This window comes from Schistocerca gregaria, chromosome X, assembly GCF_023897955.1.
Source record: "Schistocerca gregaria isolate iqSchGreg1 chromosome X, iqSchGreg1.2, whole genome shotgun sequence".
Classification (NCBI taxonomy): domain Eukaryota; kingdom Metazoa; phylum Arthropoda; class Insecta; order Orthoptera; family Acrididae; genus Schistocerca; species Schistocerca gregaria.
In genome coordinates, this window is record NC_064931.1 from 161,479,767 (window position 1) to 161,506,249 (window position 26,483).

Sequence of the window (26,483 nt, forward strand, 5' to 3'; positions counted from 1 at the left end):
TATTCCTAGAAAAGGTGAAGCAGTAATTATGACACTGCTTTTCTAAATAGATGAATGATGTGAGGACATATTATGCACCACTATCAGTAATCGATTCCCTGAACACTGATGGGGGAGGGAAAAAAAAGTGTGATGATCATTTCAATGAGTTTTTTATATATATATATATAAACCTTGTTTTGTGTGGCTGGTAAATCTGGAGAGTAATATAAACATGCACAGCATCTCATTAACAACCAAGACTGTTTGGTTTAAGATAAAAAAGCAACAAAAATCATGTCAGTCATGTATCACAACTCTGATAACACACTATTTACAATAAAACATATTATACAACAAACCTTCAATGATATCTGTTGTGAAAAATGTTCTCATGGCATAAAGAAACAGTGTACTGAGTAGTTTCCTGTCTATGTAACAAAAATAACTAATGCCTCTCTTTTTTTCCAAATATTTTCTTAGCATAATCTGAGAGACTGTTATATACAACAACTAAAGAAATAATGGCAACATAAGTGTTCAGTTGCATGGACAGCATGTGTAGTCAGATGAAGTAAGAACAGTACTTTGGTCTAATCTGCTGACCATAAAAGAATATACATGATTTGATAACTGCAGCTGAAGGAAGATACTCAGCTGAACTAGCACCCCTGGGAGAAAAGAAACTGTAGAGAATCTGACTTATTCGCCACTTAATGGTTGTTACTGAGATTATATATTTTAAAACTGTGCACCAGACTGAGAATAAAATCATTGGCATTGTACTATAGTTGCAAACCTCATGGACCATTTGTTCCCTTCTTACATCCCAAGTTCCACAAAGAGTCTTTTGCTACGCTGCTGCACTAGTACATCCTGGAGAATGTATGGGTTCTCAGTTTGAGAGTCTTGTCTGGCAAACAATTTTAACTTACTGTAAAAAATATTAATCACAATTTATAATGTGCATTGAATACAACATGTTGTCTCAATAAGAACAACAACTGTCATAAAGTCAAACACTCCATTATTTCCAAAAATGGGAAATACCCATTTGGAATAACAACAGTACGAATTAGGACAGAGAGCTACTCACCCTACAGAGGAGACAGTGAGTGGCAGACAGATACATTTATATATTTTGAAAGGTTTGGGTTGGTCCATGAGGCCTGCATGAATAGCACAATAGGTAACACACTCTCAGTAAAATTCAGGGGTTCTGGGTTTGAGCCACAATGTGGCTCATCCACCAGAGAACTATAACAAGCTACAAGCTGCAAAAATTTTAATAGCATGTACTCTATTCAGTATAAGTAGTGTCTATCCCACAAACATTTCATTGTCTATATGTCAAATGAACTTTCAAGCCAGGGAAGCAGTAGTTTCTGTCATTCATTGAAGAAGGCAAGGAAATTCCTTGCCATGGGTGGCTCATACTGTCATGGCAAAAGAATTGGCATATGCAGTTGCCTGAAGCAAGAACAGTACTCTGTTCTCTCAGGTTTTATTGTGTACCCTTTACTGTTTGAATTGTCCTCAGTTTGTAGGACTGAAGATCAGATGTTTTATTTATTGATAGCCCAGTCCAGTGCACTTGACTTTTATCTTGTACACCACTTGAGCGTTCAGGTAGCCAAACAGCAGACATCACACTGGAACTGAATACATGTGTGACTATTAATACCGTACAGGTTCAAGCACGACTCATCCAAAAACTTTACCTTTTGCTATCATCAAATCAGTAATGTGAATGTGCTGAATACAGCCTGATGTATCTACAGTTTGAGGACAACAGAAGCCTATGCAACCATGAAATTATCTTCAGTTCAACCTACAGCAGAATGCTTCAGATTGTCAGTGGAGACTGATAGATACATGTTGCAGTCCTCTAATACTGAGCCAACACTGAGGTCAGGCTGTTGTTTCCATGCCTACAAGATGGCAGTCATTCACTGCTGTGGTAGTACTACATGGTCAATTACTTGCTTGTCAGTAAGCAAGGCACTCTTCTCCAGATTGCTTCCAAACATTTGTTTCTTACATCATTTCCTGCATGAGCCTAGTGTCATAATATGACAAACACATTTCCCAAAGGTCAGTCATTATGCCTCTGTGTTGGCTAGCCATATTGACATTTCCTTTCATGTTTCCACTTCAATAAATGCTGGAATCTGAATCATTCTACACATATTTCAAGTTTGGATCCATTCAAGCAATTATTTTTGTGTGTTCTCATTTTCACAGCTTGTAGAGTTTTTCTGTAATTAAGAGGAATATTGTTGCAAATTTCTAAAGGCAGATACAAAAAGCCTGCTACACAGAGGAAGAGAAATGATTAAACACAGGACATTAAACTAAACTGCTGAAAGTAAACATTAGTATAGTGGATTCATCATAGACCACATCAAACCAGCTAGAAGACTGATGGGGTGGAAAACAAAACTAAAAAAAATAATGGGGTACAGTGTGAACTGTGGAAGTATTAGGAGGCAACTATTGCATATCTACTCATGCTGGCATTTTCTTCTTTGCCTGCAGTGCTGCTTGGCTGCTTAAGACAGGTCTATATAATGAACATGCTATAAGAATGGGCCCATGCATAAAGAACAAAAATTTTTGTTCTTTATGAATGGGTTCATTCTTATTATGTGACATCATAGCAAGTCTGTAGCAAAAGTGCTAGCTCTGTAAATATGGACAAGAGAAATAGCAGCAGACAGGGGTTGTATAGCAAGCCATAAGTTGATCCTGTTGCAGCTCAATCAGTAAGAACATTGCTCATGAAAAGTGAAAATCCAGGTCTTGATCCCTGTAATGTTCAAGTTCTAATATGTCAGGAAGTTTCTTTACTGTTGTTCTTTATTTGTTGATGCACTAAGACCTGTTAACAAAAGGGCAATGAGAGTAGAGGCATGGATTCTATCAGAAGAATAACAGCATATAGAAACAATGTCTTTGCTAAAGAAACCATCCACACATGCACTGTAAAGGGCTTAAGAAAACCATGAAAAAATTTATCAGAGTGGATAAACTATGACATAAAAAATGTTCCTACTCAATATAATGCTGGAGTTTTAATTGCAATGGTAAAAATTATTAAAAAAGTAGACTCTCATTTTCATAATAATAAGTTATGGATGAAATATATATAATAACTGATGCAACAGGCCACAATCCATGTTTAAGAGACAGACATCATGAAACAATGCTACATCCTTATATGTAATCTAATTATGTGTACACACATAGTTAGTCTCTTTCATACAGAAAGATATGACAGGTTTGTAATCACCAGGATGTTGAGAGATATAGATACCGGTGTGCAAAACTTATGGACAAAAGTAACTTTTACATGCTGTGTCACTGACGAGTAACATAATTAACTGAAACTTGAACTATACATAGAAAGAACTGCTACAATGTAGTACAGAAGGTAGCTAAAAGAACTGCACAATGAGATGAATAGAAATGAGACTTTTATTCAAGGAAAATAATTACACTGATATATGATGATGGATATCATTCTTCATACAGTATATGATCACAATGGATGGCAATATATGCTCTGCAATGTGCTCCAACACTGACCACTGGGTTGGTAAGAAGTTTGTGGGACAGAGAATTCCTTCCCTCCACAGGCACATTTGACAGTTGTTGGATGGTTGTTGGATATTGTGGGCATGCTGCAATATGTTTCCGCAATGCATCCTGCACATGATCAATGGTATTTAAATCAGGGGAATGGACTGGCCAGTCCATTTGCCACACATTTTCTCATTCCAAGACCTCCTCCATCTGCACTGTTCAATGTGGTCATGCACAGTCATCTACAAAAATGAGGTCAGGGCTGAATGCACCCCTGAAAAGTACACATGGGGAAGGAATATGGTGTCACAATAATGTTAACCAATGAGTGTACTGTGTTCAAAGGTATGAAGGTTGGTACACCCATGCAACATTATGCCTCCCACAGCAGAACACCGAGATCACCAAAGATCATATTCGGCTATGTTTTTGGTGCTTTGTATGTTCTCATCTCCCACCATATGATGGCATATCCAGAATCACTATGCAGATTGAGTCTGCTCTCATCCAAGAAGATCACGTGCTTTTACTCCTTACTGGTTCAGTCTCTACGCAGTTTGCACCAGACAAATCTTTGAACATGGTGGTCAGTGTTATTTTGACTCTTTACTTCTTCCCCATGCACGTTTTCAGGGGTGTACTTGGCCCTGAAGCCATAATTATGGATGACAATGCACAACTGCATTGAACAGGGCATGTTGAGGAGCACTTGGAATGAAAGGATATTCAGCAAGTGGACTGGCCTACTTGTTCCTCAACTTAAATTCCATAAAGCATGCATGGTAGGCATTGGGGAAATGTATTGCAGCTTGCTCACATGCAGCAACGGCCACCCAGCGATCAGTGTATTTAATGGTAGCAAAGCCAATAGTCATGGAGGATATTTGTTTTCAAGGAGATAGTTTAAATGATGAGAAGCAGTGACAAAAACTGGTCTATAGAAACACAGTGAGGGAAGTGAACTGGCTCACAAGCACAGAGACCATTTCAGAAGCATAACAGTAACCAGCCAAAATTGGGTGTCTAGGATTATCAGGCTCATGAGTCTTAGAAAACACATAAACTGGCAGGTAGGGAATAATTACATTGGTGTGTGTTACAGTTGAACTCCTTGTCAGTGTCCAGATCATTTATTATGAGAGGTCATGTTTGCAAGAACAAGACCGATGAATCACCTATGACTTTCTCACAATAATCATCTTCACTTTTACCTTAAGGCATTTAGGAAACCATGGGAAACTTTAGTGTGAATGAACAGAGAGAGATTTTAACCGAACTTCTCTACAATGTAAGTCCATTACAATAATCATTGCTCCACCTTACAGGCTGCAAAGGTAGCAGTGAGGAGCTTTATCAGTTATGGTGAATCATTTTGTCATGGGCCTTTGGATTTGAGCTGAGAATTGGCCTCTCCTCTCTATCATTTTCTGCTTTAATCTTGCTCATTTTCAGTCTTTGAGATTACTTTGTTTCAGTATCTATGCAGTTAACTATATTACCATCAAACAGCTTCAAATGTTACCAAGATATGTATGTATCTGGAGAATGAAAAATGTAAAATCTATGTAATTATAGTGAAATCCATTTTTACAGTTATGAACTTCTAGTTCCATTTGTATGATATAACAAAGCAATGTATTTGTATTGAAATGATTTATATGAACTTATGAGGTAATTTTGCCTATGATGCTGTGACGACAGAACAAAACAATACAGAAAAAGACAACATGTGCATTGACTTCAAATGTATCACTGAACACTGAAAGACTGTGACACTTATTAAATCATGAAATAGGAAAATAATATTTTCTAGTGATATGTGTGCACTACAATAGTATTGTATTTTAAGTTTCAGCGGTGTGACCAATAACTGAGAAAGTTGAATTTGATTTTCTCAACAAAAATAATTATGGCAACATACCACATTTTCAAAGATAATTTTTATTTTAGCATTAAGCATTTATGATGACAATGAGTTGTCCTAATAAATAGGATCACAGGAAGATAAATGTTACTTAAGAACACGTAGGAACACCACAAGGTAGCAAACTCTCTGCCGATCAACTGCATTACCATGAAGGGGATCTTTGGTTGTGGAGGACAGTTCCCTCAATACCTACTAATCTGTGCAATGTGTCTTGTATGAGCTCTGCAAGAGAAACAGATTGTGTTACTTCCTGCACAGCATTGTATTCAATTCTCACTATTATCTCATTCTGAGGTGAAATTCTACAAACATATTACCTTCTCAGAAAAAAATTAAAAGAGTATTGCACTATACAATCTTTCCACTACATTTTCCAGTGTTTAAGAAACTATACTGCTTAGAAAAATTGTTCTCTAATGCCTAAGAAATATTATCTTTGCAAGGCACTCCATAATCTTGGATTAACTGACTCTTCACTTGAAAATAAAATCCTCTAGCAAGTTATGTGGCCTACAACTGGTCCTTGGGTGTGAATAGCTAGTTATAGGTGGCAATTCCTATAACATAGCTTAAACATGTCACCAAAATGCATCTGGCATAATAATTAAGACATTTTTGAAATGATTTATGTTCCAGCATGGTCTTAGCATCAAAGACAGAAAATTCACCAATGAGCATGACTTTGTGAGACATATTTATATTAAGAATAAACAAATTGTTAATGATGTTTATGTGATAAAGATAAATTGTTATATGAGCATGGAGAATACCCATGTGAACAGGGATGAATGAAGAGATGTTGTGATTCTATTATTTTGTGTTGTCATCGTACAAGGTAAGATGGATGAATAATACTGTCCATTACGTGGTACTAGTGAGTAGCTATTTTTTCTACTTTTATTATACCGTGCAACAATCACTGCAGTTTACTATTAGACCTATAAGTTTCTGCAGTGATTTAAGGCCTTCTTTTGGGCTTCCATTGAAATCATGTTAATGCTAGCAAAATTATTAAAGTTGTCCATTCTTTCCCAGCCTTGTTCTCATTACTAGTATGGACAGGGACAGAAGTTTTTATCTCTATATATATACTAATGTTAAACTGTAACTTCTACCCATCAGAATTTTGTTTGATCCACATTAGTTAATGTTTACACTGTAAATTTTCAGTTTTAAACTTCCAGCATAGTAATTGTATAAATAAATGAGTCACATCTGATAATAGAAATGGAAATAATCACAGAAAAGTGAAGTAATAATGCAGATTTACTATGGGAATTATACTGAAATTACTTGACACAAATACTACAACGAAAAACTTTTGACTAATTTGCTAAGAATATTGGAAAACCTTGCAGCTTTAAGGTAGAGAGCAATAATTATAATAACATCAAATACATTGTCAACTATTATAGACAACATGAAACACTTAAATATATTTCATTCATTATCATGTGTTAACAATCATTTGCTGTTATGTATATGGCAAATTCTTTGTTACTTGAGGTAGGATCCTACACTTCAGGACTGTGTCAGTTAAATAACAATACTATCATGCATGTTTGAGTGGCCTATAGCACAGACATATGTTTTCAAAAGTATTGTAGTGATGGACATTTATAAACATATTTTATGTACAATTTGGTGCTTTGTCTTTCCACAAGAGTGAATCCTATTCATTAATTTGTAATATAAAAATTCTTCAAGGTATAGCAAATGCAACGGGCAATGATTGATCAGCCAACTGAAAACATGTACCAAAAAGAAAGCTGAAGTATTAAGAGCTAGTAAGATGTTCATACACATATGGCAGTGCAAACAAATTCTTTAGCAGCAGATTAATCTGGGAAGCAGCAATGGTTTCAGAAAAGACCCTTTCCGGGCAACTACATAAGGTTTCTCAACAAAGTATTATTTCTAGACAAGAATTTTTCCTTTAAAGACTATTTCCTTCACTTAAAATATTATTACCAAACTCAGCCAAGTTGTTAACACTGGTGACAATATAGCATTATTGTTGCTAAATGTATCTCTACAGCTATAGAGACAGTTCCTGGAAAAGGGAAATGGGTCACTTTCTTCCAACAGGAAGAGTACTCTGGCATCATAGATGCATCTCAGTGTTCAGAATGGCAATCTGAATGAAAGCTGTGTTTGGCAAAACCTTTATTCTTTGAGCTTTTGAGTTAAAGCTCTTCAAGGCAACAGTGAAAAATTGATGAAAGCAGTAAATAAAGTTTCGTTTGTTGAAAGGGTAGGTCCCAACATGAATCTCATAGAACTCCATCACAGAAATTCAAAAGTATAATAGTTAACTACTTCTGATAACATACATTAAAATTTCAATGGCTGTTGTACATGCTGATTGTCACCAATGGAAACAAAGATGAAAACATGGGCCTCCCCTTCCACCTTCAGATTTACTGCTTTACATAAATTTCGTTTCCTATGAAATCACAGTAATTTTATACATGATTTTGAGCTTCCTTTGGGCCACAGACTATGCAACATGTACACTTTGGACCTCGGGTGCACAAGACGGAGTTAAAAATTTTGCCTTAAATATACACAACAATTTGAGATGGATCTAAGAATAAGGTGAGGTGTCTCAGTTTTCCCTCTGCTTTACACAGCTCAAAATTAATTATATAAATTACTTTCAACTGAAATCAAGTGCTGAAAATCTAAACCACTATGAAGTAGACAGTGCCAAAAATTATGTACTTCAGTCAACAACATATTTTGTCAGCAGCATTAACAACTCCAAGAACTAGCAGACAAAAATAATATGTCTATAAAATGAATCAAGTGACTGAGACGTGTTGTTGATTTTTGAATAATTTGTGATTTTGTGAAAATGAAAAAAAAGACAGAAATGAAAATCAAAATTGTAAGAAACTAGAGAGAGTTGCCCATTACCTTTAAGTGATCTTTTCCGAAACACCCCTGCCATAGCGTGCAGCAATGCATCAAAGTGAGGGAGCGTATTAGTCACAACATAACTTCCAGGGGTCAGCAACCAAGGTTGATACAAACACTCAGCATACACTATAATATCATGTTTTTGAAGTCCAGCTTGGAGGAAGAATATAAATGCAAATCCTGCATGTCTTACACTCTGACAATGTTAACAAGAAATCTGTTTTGTAAGATATACTTGGAAATATAGTTAAGCTACTGATTTATTGCGTCTAAAATGGAAAGAGCTAACACTTAATCTATCCATACTTGTAATATGAAATTATTTTCCACTCATTGTTAACTGTTTTATGTACAACAGTGTATATTACAGCTGTTCATTTAGTCTTTTCACTTTTATCACTTGCAAATAAGTTAGAAGAGTAATCATGAAATGACATATTTTATGGGTTTAGATTTCTAACCAGTTATATTCTATTTCAGTTTCTTTTAATACATTAAATGTAATGCCTCATCAAGTCAAATTGATCCTGGAAGTAATGGAAAACGCTAACACGCCACTTCACACATCCTACTGACCTGTCTACATATCCTACAGCTTACAATATGAAATGAAGGTTATGACAATGGAAAAGATCACTTCTTGTATTGCTCTTACAATGACCTTTCCTTGACAAAATTTTGGTAACAGAATGAATGATTAAAATATAATATCTCAACATTGGAAGACATATTTGCAACAAGGTGCTAAAGATGACACAATGGAAGTGTGATAAGAAAAGTTAATGTCCACTGAACAACCTTAAGCACAATAAGACTATAGCAACCAGAATTGTTGGTGATGGAATAAACTGTTAAACAAGCAGCACAAAAGTGGATGCATTAAATATTAGCAATGCCTTAAAACAAAATTCACAATTATTATCTGAGAAAGGAACGGAAGGAGACCAACTTACCAACATCAGATGACAGTAATGATGTACACATTTGTATAAGAATGTGAGAAAATGATCTAAATTACACACAGTTTTTTCAAAAGATTACTATCAAAATTTGTGTCACAGCAGTAGTTGCTCACTGCCTGAAATACACAGTAAGGTTCCCATAAATTCTCCTGACAATCCATACATGGTGTCTTCTTTAAATAATGAACTGCATAGGTTTCAGTTCAGTTATCTGACACTACAAAACATTTTCATGATGTTCATAGCACATATCAAAGTGTTTGTTAAACAAGATTTTAATGATGTTTTATGAATCTTATCCAGACATCTCACCATTAAAAACTGAGTACAATACATTTTATCTGTTGTATGCATCTTTTTGCATTGTAATCTCTCTGTCAGTATACCTTTAAATGTAGGTGTAAAACTTTAGATGGTTTTAGTCAAAAAAACATATTTTTGTTGAAAAAATTTAAGACCTGTGCAAGAACTATGTTTAATTTTATTTTCCACTACATAACATTATGATGACACAAAAACATTTTCTATTATTCAGTATAGTACAATTACAAATAATTTCACTAGATGAGCCTGTTTTAAAATTTTGCCATACAGTAGAAGATACAGCATTAATCTAGTTTTGATTTCTGTGTATTCATTTCAAAGATGTTATTACTTGCATACATTTAGAGGAAGAAATAGTTTGGAAGCAAAACAAATTATGCGGAACTTTCCTTTCTTGATATTATTACAAGAAATAATTAGCAAAATTATATAGCTCATTTTATTAGACTGTTTTAAATAACCAAAATGTTTGCTATCGTATCGTCTAGCTTTTTACAGTGGAACTATTTTTCTGTTACATGTGATAAAATATCTTTGTGAATTCAGGTTAGTAGAAAATACTGAATTATATTGCATAATCTACATCACTGTGAGTTTCTTTTCAGATTAATTAGATGTTTGAATACTGTTAGCAGGATAATACCAAATTATTAATTCATTGTGGCTTTATGTGTCAAAGAAATTAGTAGTTACATAAAATGATATAAGGCACAAGCAGAATGTTGCATTGTATGATGAAGATAGTGGTGGTTGGATATTAGAAGTAACAGTACTGGAAGGCCAAAAGAATCACTATGCCAAATAAACCACAGTAAGGCTAGCTAGGTTATTATATTCACTGCAGGTGAAATCAGTCCTCTGTCTAAAAATTCTGAAGTCTTTTATTCCTCGTATATAAGCAATGGTGCCAATCTGAACTAACAACTGTAAGCAGCAGATGTGTATTCAGCAGTTCAGGTGTGAGGAGGCAGTGTTAGGTAGTGGAGGTGTGACTGTGGTGTGTCAACACTGTTGTGTCACAAATTGCAATGGAGCACTATCTCTAAATCAAGTTTTCAAGACATTCTTCTAAAGGTATTGAAGAAAAGGGAAGTGTGCACAAAGTTTACTTGGTGACAGAGTGCAGAAATTCACATGAAGAGTCAATGATTTGACAACATAACCGACATTTAAGCCAATGTGGTGCATGAGTTGAAGAACATCCCAAAGGACTTTTCTGACAGTTTCACACAGTTTAATGAACAATTTATGTATTGCATTCAGGTAGGAGGAGACTGTGAAGAGCACCCAAGGCATTAATTTATTAATCCAGTCTTGAAACTTATTGGACTAACAAGGTACTTGATTGATGAATCTAAGATGAAAATGGAAGCCTTGCGTATTATTAAATCTCAAAACAAAATAATTAATTGTTATGAGTGAAGACATGTGAATGACTGAAGGGAAAGAAACAGCCTTAACAAGAGTAAGAGAAATGACATTTATCTCAGATGTTTTCATAATTTAACACAATGTTTTTTTATATCATACACTAGTTTGTTATCTTTTTTCTCAAAACTGTAAAACAGCAAATCCAAAAACTGAACAGAAGGCCATCACCCAACACACCGCGAATCCATTATATTATTTCAGATAAGATTGGTTACTGCACAGGACACTCCAGGAGTATGTTTTATTATTTACATGATTACTAAGATGGGATATCCAGAGTTTTTCTTGTGTATTATTTCTTTTGATATAACCTAGTGTTAAAGAGTTTTGCTTAAAGGAGACTTGGTGCCAAGTAAAATCCTACATAACATTATTCAAAATAGTATGACAAACATTATTAAATGCTGCTAATTGGTTTATGTCAGAAATTTCCTCACCAATAAACAGAAAATAAAGACATATTGAAATTTTTAGGAAGAATACTCATACATTATAAAGAATTCTCATACACTAGAAACAATTCTCACACACCATATTTACAAGTCTAATTACTTCATACAAAAAACATTGCTTGTCTTTGATAAGTAGAGTCGCATTAACATAAATCTTAAAATGAAAAAAAATATTTTTGCAATTAACACAGATTTTAAAAGATAAAAAAGATATAAATACTCAAATGCGACCTTACAACATCACATGGTTTGAGGTAAGTTCTCTTCAAGCAAATGTGTTAGGCTTGATATAGCTCTCCAACAGTAATGAAAATCCATCTGTACACTTTTGTTGCATCCTAAACATGTTTGCATTAACTGCAAACAATTGAAACTGTTGAACAAAGCAGTTTTCTAGTGCCCTTTCATCTGATATTACTATAACACACTGCTTCAGTAAATGCATGATGAAATGATTAGGAATATGTCCAACATCCTAAAGATATAAATGATTGTACCAGATTCATATCCAGTTCTTTCATCTCAGAGAAATTAGTGAGTGACAATTAACTGGCATTAATAAGAACATGTCTGATATATTGCGTGGGTATAGAATGTAAGCAGCTGAGTTCCCAAACAAGTTGCCATATTAAATATATTTCTTACAACATCACATGGCTCAAGGTAAGTTCTCTTGAAGGAAATGTGTTAGGTTTCATACAGCTTTCCAACAGTAATGAAAATCCATTTGAACAGCCTCAGAAGGCCTGATTATACCCACTCACTGCCATGTCATCCTCAGCCAATAGGCATCACTGGATGTGGATATGGAGGGGCATGTGGTCAGCACACTCCCTTTGTCATCAATTTTCATGACCAGACTCCAACAGCAATATGTTACTGAAGTAATTTGACCTTCACAAATTGCAATTTCTATGGTATACCAACATTACAGCTGACTAAATTAAATAGCAAATAGAAAACAAAAAAGAAGTGCACAACACACGTCATATTAAAAAAGGCAAAGTGATACCTAGCCAGTGAGAATATCCAAATTATAATACCTGCCCCTTTTAACCATGTACTCACACATATTCACAAGGTCAGCAGTGCAAATTTGGAAATAAAGAAGTTTATAAAGATACTTTGATTGATGAATTGTTAGCTCACTATGGTGCCATCCAATGAACCCTAAATGAACGTGAGATACTCAGATAGTTAAAGGGGAAGATTGGCATTCGATATCCTGTTGAGAAAAGGTCATAAGAGATGACTGGGGAAGGAAGTCATCCATGTCCTATTAAAATGAACTGCTGTAGTATTTGCTGTGCTGGAAACATAAATTTGGACAGCCTGATGGGGACTTACATTCCTACCCTCCCACATGTGTGGTGTCTTACCACTGTGTCACCTTACTCCTTTTAAAATATTGCATTTAAGCATAATTCATAATATTCAGATACAACCTGACATCTTACAGTTTTTTCTAAATGTTATTAATGTACGTTCATTACTAGAGACCGGATTATATGCACCATAAAAACATTAAAATATGCATGAAAAATGCTTAAAATGCATGAAAAGTGTCAAAATATGCAAGATCAAATAATAAGAAACATGATAGTTACTGAATGCCGCATATCTCAAAGTGAAGTCAAACCTGTGCATATCAATTATGAGGAAGAGCTCTGGCCATGCAAAAAATCAGTACATTTAGAATGCTGATATCATTTTCTGAATACTTTCTGGTAGAGGTTAGGAAGGGGGCCTTTCTGGGATTATTTTCTAAAAATTTGCAAAATGAGGAAGCATATTGTGCTTCAAGACAAGTTCCTTCTTTACTATTGTTGTTGGTAACAAGTGGATGAGATGCCAGTGAGTCAGTGAAACAGTCAATATGTACAGGACCAACTTCAAGATATATCACATGCAGAGGGGAACACTCAAAAATTCCATAATATTTTATTTCGAAAAACAACAAAGAACCATGAATTTATTTGAACAGCATTAACTTTTAATTTATACTATTGGACCAAACAATAGTTTACAAATTGTTTTACATTTTTCTAACATTGTAGACATAAACAACCAAGTACTGTTCCAAATGTTTGGTAGTAATATTGTGTCTTTGATCACTCAAAACATTTTTATAAGCAGAAAAGAGGGCGCTATGTAAGCACTTATTGTTTCTGGTAAAAGTTCACCCATCGCATTAATGAAATTATCAATTTGCCACAAGGGTTCAAAGCCTGGGATATTCGACAAAATATTTTCAAATTTTCTTTATGTTTTCTTGGGAATACCTCTGGCAAGGAGGAGTTCACTAGAATAATTTTATTCATTAATGGAATAAATTCATTCAACACCAAACCTCGAGTGTCAAGCTTTTTAATACTTGCAGGTATTTTTGAAAAATGAGTGGTAATCACAGCAATCTTTTTTAATACCAGAATCATTAAAAGCTTCCTTGCACTGGCAAACTTGTAAAGCCTCTGCACTATCGAAGTCATTTACTACCCCTCTCATGGCCTCTAAATGTTCATTGTATGAGTAAAATAACACAGCTTTAACCCACATACCCCAACGAGTTACCACTGGTTTGGGAAGTAAAGGCACATTTGGTAGTCTTTCTTTGTAGGTCTTGATGTGAGCAGAAGCCTTTTAAAACACTTTCATTGGGATGAAATCAGTTTATTTACATTCACAAATGGAGAACATACTTATTCGGCAAGGTGATGTACTCCATGAGCAGAGCATATCACATGAATCAAATTGGGATAAAATACTCGGATGGCTTTTCCTTTGTTTGATCATATAGGGAGTGGTAACTGAAATAAACACAAACACCCTTTCATCTAAAGAAGAGTCTGGAAATATTTTTCCAATAACCCTCATTCCCAAATCTGGTGATCATACAATGATTTACTTTTTCAAGTTCTTTGCAGGGCATTAAATAGGAAGAAGGCTCTTCTTTTAAAGCACCAACAATTAAATTTGCAATTTAATGGCCACAAGTGTATGTAGTTTTGTGAACTGAAATCCAGATAGTGCTGCTCTTGAGTTCACTGCGTATTTCTTCCTGAACATTTATATAAATTGTCGGTATTTGATTTTAACGGAATGTTGATTCAGCTGGTATATTTTGATTTAAGAAATATTTGCACAGGAAAACTTTGAGGATAGGTATTATAAGTTTGTGAAGAGGAATATTGCTTGCAATGAATGCTGCTTCACATAGATCCATGTTAAACCAACTTTTGTTGGTTACCTTTGGACAAGTCTGTGCTACTACAACTTGCTGTTGTCAGAAGCTGTTGTCATGGTACTTTCTTCTGCATTCCTGTGATATGAAGACATGTCTTGACATGCTAGTCTATTTGACACTGTTTTTTGCACAAAACGTTTTTCTTGCAAACTCGACAATATAAAACAAGTCCATCATATGTAAATGTTCCAGGATAGTCAGATATCCATGAAACATTTCCCTTTTCAGGCGGCAAGATACACAACATGTTACACACCACATGTTGTGAACACGTTCAACTGTGTACAAGTAAATAGAAAGCTAAACTGAAACAATAGACGTGCGACTAAAAGCTTGCGTAGTTTAATTTAGTTGTTGCTGACGCGTACGGTATGACAGTAGAGGGGATTAACCAGGGGCGCAAGTGCAGGAGCATTGTCTCTGTCTGCCTGTCCCTTTTCCTCTGTAATGATTTACAGAAGTTATAGGTCATGGTGAATCTGTGACGCGTCAAAACCAGATCGAGCTAGAGACTGGCTGTCTAAATTTTTAAAATATCATAAACATAGAGCAAAGATATGGATTCTCACTAGTTTTTAGTTAAAATATGCAATAACTGGTGAAAAGGATCCAAATGTGCAAATGCATATAATCTGGTCTCTAGTCATTACTGTTGTTTTGGCAACTGCTCTTTGTATGATTTTCAAATTTTTCCTAACTACAAATCCATAGACAATAAATTAAACCAAAAGACTAGGAACAAGGCAATTACCAAGGCATGTAATGAAATCCTATGAAGAAAACAGCAGAGAAGTAGCCAAAATTGTTTGCATTGTAGTATGTATGTATGTATGTGAACCGCGGACCTAGAAACGATAGAGAGGCTCCGTCCCTGCTGCAGCCGCAGTGGTCCGCAACCCCATGATGACTACCGCAGTCCACTTCACCCCTCTGAAGCCCCACATTGAAATCAGGGATATTGTGTGGTTCGTCTCCGGTGGAATGCTGGAAACCCCCCCCCCCCTCCCCCGCAGGGAACGTCTCACACCATACGAGTGTAACCCCTGTGTTTGTGTGGTAGAGTAGTGGTGGTGTACGCGCACGTGGAAAAGTTGTTTGCACAGCAATCACCGACATAGTGTAGCTGAGGCAGAGTAAGGGGAACCAACCCGCATTCGCCGAGGCAGATGGAAAACCACCTAAAAACCATCCAAAGACTGGCCACCTCACCGGACCTCAACACAAGTCCGCCGGGCGAATCTGTGCCAGGGACCAGGCACTCTTTCCCACTCCGGAAGCTGTGTGTCAGACTCCTCGGCTAACCGGCCAGGTTGTTTACAGTGTAGTACTCATGGTACGTTAGGCATTGAAATTCTTTTTGTATGTCCAAGAATCGAAAAATTGTAAAATTAAATCAGAATTTACCATCATTAAAAAGTAACTGAGCCACACCATTATACCAACATTGCATTCTCTACAAGGTTAAATTAATAACACCTAAAATGTGAGAAATTTGAAAGAAACCACTGTGCAATCTCGAATGAACTGATACTGATATGAGATCAGGTTATTCCATATTTCTGAAAAGAAAGATGATGCAATACTGAAGAAACTTGCATACAACCTCTATTATGAAAAGGATAAATTAGTATTCACCATATAGAGGAGACATTCTGTAGCAGATGGGCATAACAAAAGGACTGCTATGCATTTGAACTTTCTGCCAATAGGCTTTCTTGTGAAGTTGAAAACATGCACACATTCACACAAGCACAATTCACATACGCATGGCCACTACCTCTGGGTGCTGAAGCCGAAATGTGCACAGCAACTGTGTCTGATGGGAGAAGCAGTCAATGGTTGGTGGGAGGATGGAGGAGATGAGAGGGAGTAATAACAGGTTAGGAGTGAGGGAAGATGTAGTGCTGCTTGTGGGAGCCTTCAGAGACATGGTAGGGGGGGTGGGGGCATGAAAGAAGGAGAGTGGGAAAGGAGAGAAGTAACCCCTTAATGGGTTAAGCTTAGTTTGTAGATCACATGAAAGGTTTCATAAAAAAAAAGAAATTGTAAATTTGTGGTAAGATCTTATGGGACCAAACTGCTTAGGTCATCAGTCCCTAGGCTTACACCAGTACTTAAACTAACTTACGCTATGGACAACACACACACCCATGCCCACAGAAGGACTCGAAACTCTGACGGGGGGAGCCGTGCGGACTGTGACAAGATGCCTCAGACCGCGCGGCTACCCCGCACAGCACTTGTTTCATAGGTAGCCCTTCCTTTGATGGGATAGGTGATACCTGTGATGCCATGGGACAAGAAGGGGGAAGGAGCAGGGGTTGGGAGCTCAGTGGCCAGAGACAGTGGTCACGTGTCTGTGTGAGTTGATCTTGTGTGAATATGTGCGTGTTTTCTACTTCAGGAGATCTTTTTGCTGAAAGGTTAAATGTAGAGCAGTATTTACACTGTACCTATCTGCAACTGAATGTCTTCTATATACGGTGAGTAACAATCTATTGTTTTCATAATATTGTCATTATTCCTGCCTGGATTTTCCATTGTTTGATTTTACCATGTACACATGTAAATAGGATTAATTCAGTTATATAATAAATAATGAATGGAAGTAATTGGCATACTTGGCATGAATGAACTAAGTGTGAGATAAAGTTAGATAATTCATAAAAGGCATCAGAAACAATTATAAAAATAAATACCCTTATAACTCTATTATCAAAGTCACAAAACTAAATGCAAATGAGGTAAACAAAATCTCACAACAAAAAAATGCTACTGTATTTGAGTCAGTCAAAGGCATAAAATTTAATTCAGGCTGAAATAATGAGTGAGTCTAGAAAAGAAAGTAACTGATGCAAATAAGACTATGAGTAACTTTCATTCCATGGTTTCACTAAAATTCTCAACCTTACAATCACATTTCATGAGGAATCAGTTATTCCTAAATATGATGTTTCTTAAAACTTCCCTTGTCTATTTAGAGGTTCTTTCAATTCAGAAATATTGAAGTCAATTATGTGAATAGACTTCTATTTCCAACAAATCACATTCCAACCCAGAAACTTCACAGATTAAGTTCTGATGAAGTAGACAGTATTTTAAAAGAGTAGGTGAAAAACTGCTTCTTCCATAAATCATAGTAGCAAAATCAAAAAATGTTACCTGAGTGTATGAATGAAAGAACAGGCACTGTCATAAACCAATGGATCACCACTGTTTGAAAAGGACCAAACAATAACAGTTTTTCATGGAACAAAACAGTTTATTCTCTACAAACTATTAGACCTTCAACATTTCACAGCCAATAATGTACAGCAAGATAGTTCCAGCTGACAATCAAAATAAACAATCTTACCCTACAGAACTACACATTACACATCTTCTACCTACACTGCCTATGAAAATTCACCAATGAAATCACCTACGCTCAAATAATAAATAAACTCAGCAGGCAATTGCATACACTGGAGTAATAATAAACTTCTTCTCCACCATGAGGGTTCATTAATTCCACAGTCTCTTTGTCTTGACAATAAAATGGAACGCAAATGGGCATCTCATACACAAAGAAGTTCTATAATGTAAGGCACAAAGGAACATATACAATAGGTTAATGACAATAAGTAGCCTTCTCTGAACTCTCTTGATGAACAAGAATCAAAGACATACCTGCAACCATCTCTATTACAGAAAAAAACTATAGGCTGTCTACTGACTCTTAAGATGCAAATGGTTTAATTTAAATCATGTAACTACCAGAATGGAATACTTCCCCAATTAGTTATTCTTTTCATCAGTTCTGTGGCAAAAAGTACTGATCATCTGACTAGTACAAAATGCAGACATGTTGCACCAACTGACAGAAGTAAGGAACTAATCATTTATTACTATATACTATGCAGGTCTCCTTTACTTCAAAATAAAATAGTGCTTATTTAGTATGCTGGTTTGTGAAACAACAATATCTGTATTTGCACTGAAGTTGAATTTTTGTAAGTGAATGGTGAATAATACAGTTAAACAGTAGACAGTTCACTGAGTTTTTGAAACAACTGAGATTTTCTCTACTTATATCCAGTGATAAGCATACAGAATATATATAGGACAACATATATATCTGTGAGTGTTCACAGTTAGGTTTGTAAAAATGACCTCAGTGTAGTTGTATCAACAATGTTAACTCAATACCAAGAAATATCAGAATGAGTAAATACAGTTATATTTGCAGTAATAAGGGAGAAAACAGTCATGACATAGATTTGAAATGACAGCTAGAAAAATTTAGTCATAGTAAGGTTTATAAATGAAGAAAAGTAAACTAGAACCCAGATCAGATAAGTAGTTGAACAACACAAGGAAAATATCACCTAGTGAGGAAGTTAAGATCTCTATGACTCCTTGACAGTGTTGAGAAGCTTCAAAAGAAATAATGACTGCTTCACAATAGTCCTTAAACCAGAGCTACAGACAGAGAGACTTTACTTAAAATTCCCTTATGAGTCAAAAGGACACTTCCTGAAACCTTGTCATTACTGTAGCATATTCATAGTGGGAATACATAACCCACCCAGGAAAAATTATGAACACAATCACTTTGGTGGTCCAGATGTTATGGTGTGGGGAGGCATAATGTTGTGTGGTCGTACTGACCTTCAAATCCTTGTGCACAGTGCTCTCACCGGTCAACATTATTGTTATGCTGTACCCCTTTCCCATGTGCATCCTTTTAGGGATGTATTTGTGCCTGGCTTCAGTTTTACACATGACAATGTGTGGCAGCATTGAACTGGGCAGGTACAGGAACACTTGAAACTAAGGGATATTCAGTGAAATTCCTAGCCTGACCACTCCACCACATAAACCCCATTGCGCATTTGTGGGATGCATTGAGGAGATATATTGTGGCATGCCCATTTGCACCACCAACCATCCAGCAATTGTCAGCCATGCTGGTTGAAGAACAGAACGCCATAAGAACTCCTTACCAACATTGTTGTCAGCGTAAGAGCACATTGCAGAGTGTGCATTGCTGTCCATGGTGATCACATGCGCTATTAAGAACCATGTTAGACCTTCTGTAATGCCCACGTGACCATTACAAATCATGGTGCCTTCAGTGAATTATTGTATCTTAATAGGAATGTCATTGCAGTTCATCTCACTGTGTATTTCTTTCAGTTAATTTCTGTACTATACTGTAGTAGTTCTTTCTACAAAAGGCCCAAGTTTCATTGAGCTATGTCACTTTGCAGTGGCACGTCATGCATAAGTTACTTTTGCCCTTAAGTTTTGCACACCAACGTGTGTGTACTAATACAAGTCACTAGCCTCTAGTCATCTCTTTAAAAAATAATAACACTTTAAAAAATTAAAATTAAATATTAAACATGATTGGGAGCTAATGTGATGTAGCCCTCTGTTTTTTTTTTTTTTTAATGACCTTTTGCTCATTGCATCGTGCCACTTTGTAACCATTCCTGACATTCCATATTCTTCTCAAATGTCTAACTATCACTAACTGTTAAAGTGTTAAAGCAAATGTTTATAGGTATAGCACTCCATCTTTAGGCCACAAGTGGCCCATCAGGACCATTCAACCACCATGATATCCTCAGTTGAGGATGCGGATAGGAGGGGTTTGTGGTCAGCACACTCGTCTCCCTGTCGTTATGATGGTTTTCTTTTACTGGAGCCTCTACTATCTAGTCAAGTAGCTCCTCAACTGACATCATGAAGCTGAGTGCACCCCGAAAAATGACAGCAGTGCATGGTGTCCTGGATGGTCACCCTTCCAAGTGCCAGCCACACCCGACAGTGCTTAACTGAAGTGATCTGACAGGAACCAGTGTATCCACTGCGGTAAAGCCATTGTCCAGTTTATAAATATACAAACACATTTAAAGTTATGCAGTATCCTCTCCCCACGTACAGTCATCCTATATTTATCACATCAAATGTTACATCATGTTTGGAGAGAGATATTGCATTTTTTGGTGAAAATGCAGCAACATGCCAAGAAAGCAATTGTGTTTAAATACAAGCACTCATAGCAACCTTGTTCATATTTAAATTGCTGAAACTCTTAAGTAAAAGACATTGAGAGCAAATGTAAAGGTGATTAATGCAACATCACAATGAGTGACATCATCTTGAGCTACTATGAGCAGTCTTTCACTATTATTCACGAACATAAATCTAGTTTAGAAACATCATCATTTATAATGAGGTATTCAGATATAAGGCATGGTTTTGAGCAATATATCGGCATATGGTGCTTGAAATTTTGATGAACTATAATTAGAAGTATAAGAGGACGTTATTTGTAAGTAAACTTACCATAACTTTTTAGGTCCAATGCAGGACATAATTCTGATATTACATAAAGCCTGAACAGTGTACTGAAACACTGAACTTTAATTTATTCAGCTGTGTTTTTCAGCATCACTTTTTTCGAAATTGTTGTCTGTTTTAATTAAATCATAAAATTTAAAAGTGTAGATAGTGAAAGTCTACCCCTTTCTATAGATGAAATGTTCACCATAATTGAAAAAAAACACTCTCAACTGGAGTGGATGTCCCAGGCAAAGACATTACAAACTCAATCATTTTAGAAATATTGCAACATGAAATATCAGTCTTTTGAAATGCCTTAAAAATTCTCTCCAATTATCTTCAACAGTATCTGGTACTGTTCCAGAACTTGAACCATAACCCACACTTTGGTTCAACAATGTAGGTCCAAAAATAGATCATCAGTATTTACGGAACCTTTTATAACTTCACTCTTTTCCAAACTCATGCAATTTCAATTTGTACGTTTACTCATTTAAACTTACTAACTTCATCAAAACTGGTTCTCCACAACTCTAAATATTGAAAACTTAAATTATAAAAAATTTCTATGCTTGAGAAGAATTTCTGTTCCTGTATTTTATTATTTTCTTTTTGAGTTCATAGCAATTCTCCGACAGAAGGTAGAATACATTTGTGGGTCTTTCTTTCCTGTAGTTAACAAATTAATTCAGAATATGTCTGACATGATTCTTTTGAAATAAATGCAGTCTCAACTGCAGGGGGAAACAATACTTTTATTGGTGCATTTTGTCCTTCTGGGTCATCATCAGAAAATTTTAATATACTGCAAAATTTTCTGATGATGATCCAGAAAGGTGAAACACACCAATAAAATTACTGTTTCTCCTCCAATCAAGTCTGTTTTTCTTTCAAAATATTACATATGGGTAATGTACCAGACATGTCAAGGGGTGAGAAAAGAGCACATGAAATAATTCTATTGCTGTGATCGAATTAGCTTCAAATTTCAGACGTGTATTTGTAAATAAGTATAGAGTTCCACAGAAATTTCAAAAACAGTCCACTTTCTAAATTTTCAAAAAATCAAATAATAATTTTGTACATTTTTTGCAAGTTAGAAGAATGATTTTAGGCCATAGTAAAAGGAGACAATTGTTTCTATTGCAAGTAACAAACTACATGAAACCTTGTGCTGTTATGAGAGAATAGTTATTTGCACTCTGTCTCAGCAAATTCACATAACTCTAAAATGTCATTACTCATACTGTATATATCTTCAAATGTTTAAAATCGAACAATGGAAATCCAGGATGAAACAATGACAATATTATGAAAACAATAGTTTGCTACTCACCATATAGTGGAAATGTTGAGTCGCTTACTGGCACAGCAAAAAGACTGCTAAACAAGTAAGCTTTCAGCCACATGGCCAGAAAGCCTTCTTCTGAATTCGACAATACACACACACACACACACACACACACACACACACACACACATGATAGTATTATCAGCAGTGTAACAAACAAAATGTTCTTCAAGTTTAGAAATTATTACGAAAAAATTTAGATGACTCACCGAGAAGCAGAAATGCTACATTTTTGATAGGCACACAAACAAAAGGTATGTAGCCCGCTAGCTTTTAGAATGTACTTCCTTCTTCTAGCTGTAGGAAAAATATGCACACAAACATACTCACACTCACTCACATGCAAATGCCTGTGCTCAGTCGACTGCCAGCTCTTTACTTGTCCATAGTGAGTGTATTGGGGTGAGGTGAGAGTGTGGGGTAGGGTGGGGTGAGGGATAGAGAGAGGTGGGAGTCAGGGAGGGGGCTCAGGGGAAGTATCTAGCAGCTCAACTCATGCGAGAGTGAGTAGCCATCTGTAGGCTAGCTAGGTAGCTCTCTCTCTCTCTCTCTCTCTCTCTCTCTCTCTCTCTCACACACACACACACACACACACCCACACCCACACACCCACCCACACACACACACACACACACACACACACACACACACACACACACACACACACATACACTATTGCGTGGGTGGAGGGGGGGGGAGGTGGTGAGTTACCTTAGGTTTAGGCCAGGAAGGTTATGGGAGTGGAGGATGTGCTGTAAGGATTAAGGATAGCTTCCATCGGTGCAGCTCAGAAAAACTGGTGGTGGTTGGGAGGACCCATATGGCACAGATTGTGTAGCAGCCATTGAAATCTGGCATGTTGTGCCCTGCTGCATGTTGCGCGACTAAGTGGTATCTTGTTTTTGGCAAAAGTTTGGCGGTGGCCATTCATTCTAGTTGACAGCTGTTTGGTTGTCTTACAAATGTAAAACACTGTACAGAAGGTCTGGTATATAACATAGGTGCTCTCACAGATGGCCCAGCCTCTGCTGGAGTAGAGTAAGTCTGTGACAGGACTGGAGTAGGTGATGCTGGATCGGACAAGTCTGGCATCTGAGTTTTCTGTAGGGGTATGATCCTGTGGCAGGGGATTTGGGGGTGGGAGGGGCACAGAGATGGACCAGGACATCGTAGAGGTTGGACGGGTGGTGGAACACCAATTTGGGAGGGGCTTGAAATATTTTGGGTAGGATGTCTCTCATTTCAGGGCATGATGATATATAATCAAAGTGCTGATGAAACATGTGGTGCAGTTATTCCAGTCCTGGGAGGCTCTGGGTGGCGAGGAGGGGTGCTTCTTCCAGGTTAGTTCTTGGGATGGATGTGAGGGTCAGGGCTGTGTGTGAGCATATGGCATGGGAAATCTGTTTGTGAATTAAGTCTGGAGAGTACTGCTGTCTGTGAAGGCCTTTGTGCGGCCCTCAGCATACTGGATGCGGGAGTTCTCATCACTGCAGGTGTGTCTACCACGGGTGGCCAGGCTGTATGGGAGGGACTTTTTGGTTGGGAGGGGGTGGCAGCTGTCAAAGTGGCTTTTATGTGGGCCGAAGTGTGGATGGAACCATCTGAGAGGAGGACATTGACATCTAGGGAGATGACATGATGGGTGGAGGAGGACCAGGTGAAGTGGATGGGAGAGAAGGTGTTGAAGTTGTGGAGGAATGAGGATAAGGTGTTTGGCCATGGAGCCAGATTACAAAGATGTTATCAATAAACCTAAATCAGGCCAGGAGTTTGGAGTTTTGGGAAGCTAGGAACGTTTCCTCTAGGTGGCCCATGGAGAGGCTGGCCTAAGAGGGTGATATACATGGATGCCCATGGCTGTGCCACAAATTTGTTTGTGTACCTTCCCTTCAAAGTTGAAGTAGTTATTGGTTAGGTTTTAGTTGGTTATATGTACAAGAAATGAAGTTATTGTTTTGGAATAAGAAAGGCATCAGTAGAGGTAGTGTTCAGTCACAGCACTTCTGCCTTTTGGTGAGTAGTCTCCTTTATTCCTAAGTAATATGTAATTTTCAACCAGAATTTTGCATATATTATTTTCTTCAAGTTTATGTTTTTTCACACACTTCAAAAAGTAATTGAACACAGTTTGTTATCTTCAATGGACAGTGTTCATCAGAGACAAAGGTATCCTCAGCAGCATCCCAAGGAAGTGTGACAGGACTGCTCTTATTCTCTATACATTTTCATGATCTGACAGACAGTGTGAGCAGCAATCTGTGGCAGTCTGCTGGCAATGCTGTGGTGCATGGCAAGATATTGTCATTGAGTGACTGTAGGAGGATATAAGATGATTTGGACAAAATTTTTAGTTGATGTGATGAGTGGCAGCTTACTCTAAATGCAGAGAAAGATGTCAATGCAGATAAGTCAGATAAACAATCCCATGATGTTTCAGTACAGCAACAGTAGTGGGCAGCTTAACACAGTCATGTTGATTAAATATTTAGGCACAACACTGCTGAGCAATATGAAATGGAAAGAGCATGTAAGGATCATAGTAGGGAAAGCACATGGCCAAATTCAGTTTATTGGGACAATTTTAAGGAAGTGTAGCTGATATATAAAGAAAACAGCTTAGAGAACACTAGTGCAGCCCATTCTTGAGTACTGTGTGCATGCTTGGGATCACCACCAGGCTGTATTGAAGGAAAACTCCAAACCAATTCAAAGCCATACTGCTAGGTTTGTTACCGGTAGTTTTGATCAGCACTCACATATTATGGAGACGCTTCATGAACTCAAATGGAAATCCCTGGAGGAAAGACAACATTATTTTTGTGAGGCACTAAGAAAATTTAGAGAATTGGCATTTGAGGGTGACTGCGAACAATTCTACTGCTGCCAACATATTTTCACAGAAGTACCTCAAAGATAAGGTAAGATAAATTAGGGGTTGTATGGAGGCATACAGACAGTCGTTTTCCCACACTCCACTTGCAAGTGGAACAGGAAAGAAAATCACTAGGAATGGTACAAGGTACCCTCCATCATGCATCATACTATGTCTTGCAGAATATGTATGTAGATGTAGAGGTAGAAAGAATGTACTGAGTCAATATTTGGACAGTTTTACCTGACACTTAGTCATAATTTAAAAGTTTAACTTGAATTCCCTCCTCCAGACCAACATTCAGAATAAGATTTACTTCACTTTGGTTTGCTCTGTCCATCAGTAATGTACACAACTGTTTTCCAAAGAGTGCATCACATTACCAAGTATAAATGGTGAAATATGTCTAGAAGATGAAAAGTTTGGATCATATAAACCAGTTTAGATGTGTAGTCTGATGTTTTGAAACTGAGTTTCTGTTTAACATTGTGGAATGAAAATGTAGCTCTTTAGCAGCATGCTCAAAATCATTGTTATTCCCCTCTTTGGTTTAAAAAAATCTTATATTTGGCGATGCACTAGCATTAATAGTACTTGTATGTTTACCTATTTTCTTGTGATCATTCACACTTACGATTATGTGCATCACAAAATTCTTCCATACATAGCGTGCAAGAAACATGTTCACTGTTACTGTCATTAGACAACTTAAAAAATTTGTGTTCTTGTTTCAGGTTAACATTAAACACACACTTTCTACAGCCCATTGCAAAACAATGAGACAAAAAAAAGAGATAAAATGCCAAAAACTTGTAGACACTTTACTAAGCAAGGTGGCACAGTGGTGAGCACAGTGGACCCACATTAGTGAGAATGAAGGTTCAAATCCACATCCAGCCACCCTGATTTAGGTTTCCCATCATTTCCCTAAATTGCTCAAGGCAAATAGCAGGATGGCTCCTTTGAGGAGGCATGGCTAATTTCCTACCCATCTTTTTTTTTCTGTTAAAAAAAAAGACATTGTGTTCCATCTCTAATAGTAAAGCTTAATCTTCCTTTGTCTAGATGAGTTACTGCCCCCACAAAAACAATACAAAC

General features: G+C 36.8%; 1 protein-coding gene across 1 annotated transcript in view; it reads right to left on the reverse strand.

Annotated features, from left to right (window-relative positions):
- LOC126297950 (titin-like) overlaps nucleotides 1-26,483 on the reverse strand; it is an 817,179-nt gene that overhangs the window by 342,590 nt on the left and 448,106 nt on the right. The window contains exon 25 of the mRNA XM_049989271.1: nucleotides 8,411-8,437. Coding sequence (XP_049845228.1) covers nucleotides 8,411-8,437 — 27 coding nt within the window. The remainder of the gene's footprint in view (nucleotides 1-8,410; nucleotides 8,438-26,483) is intronic.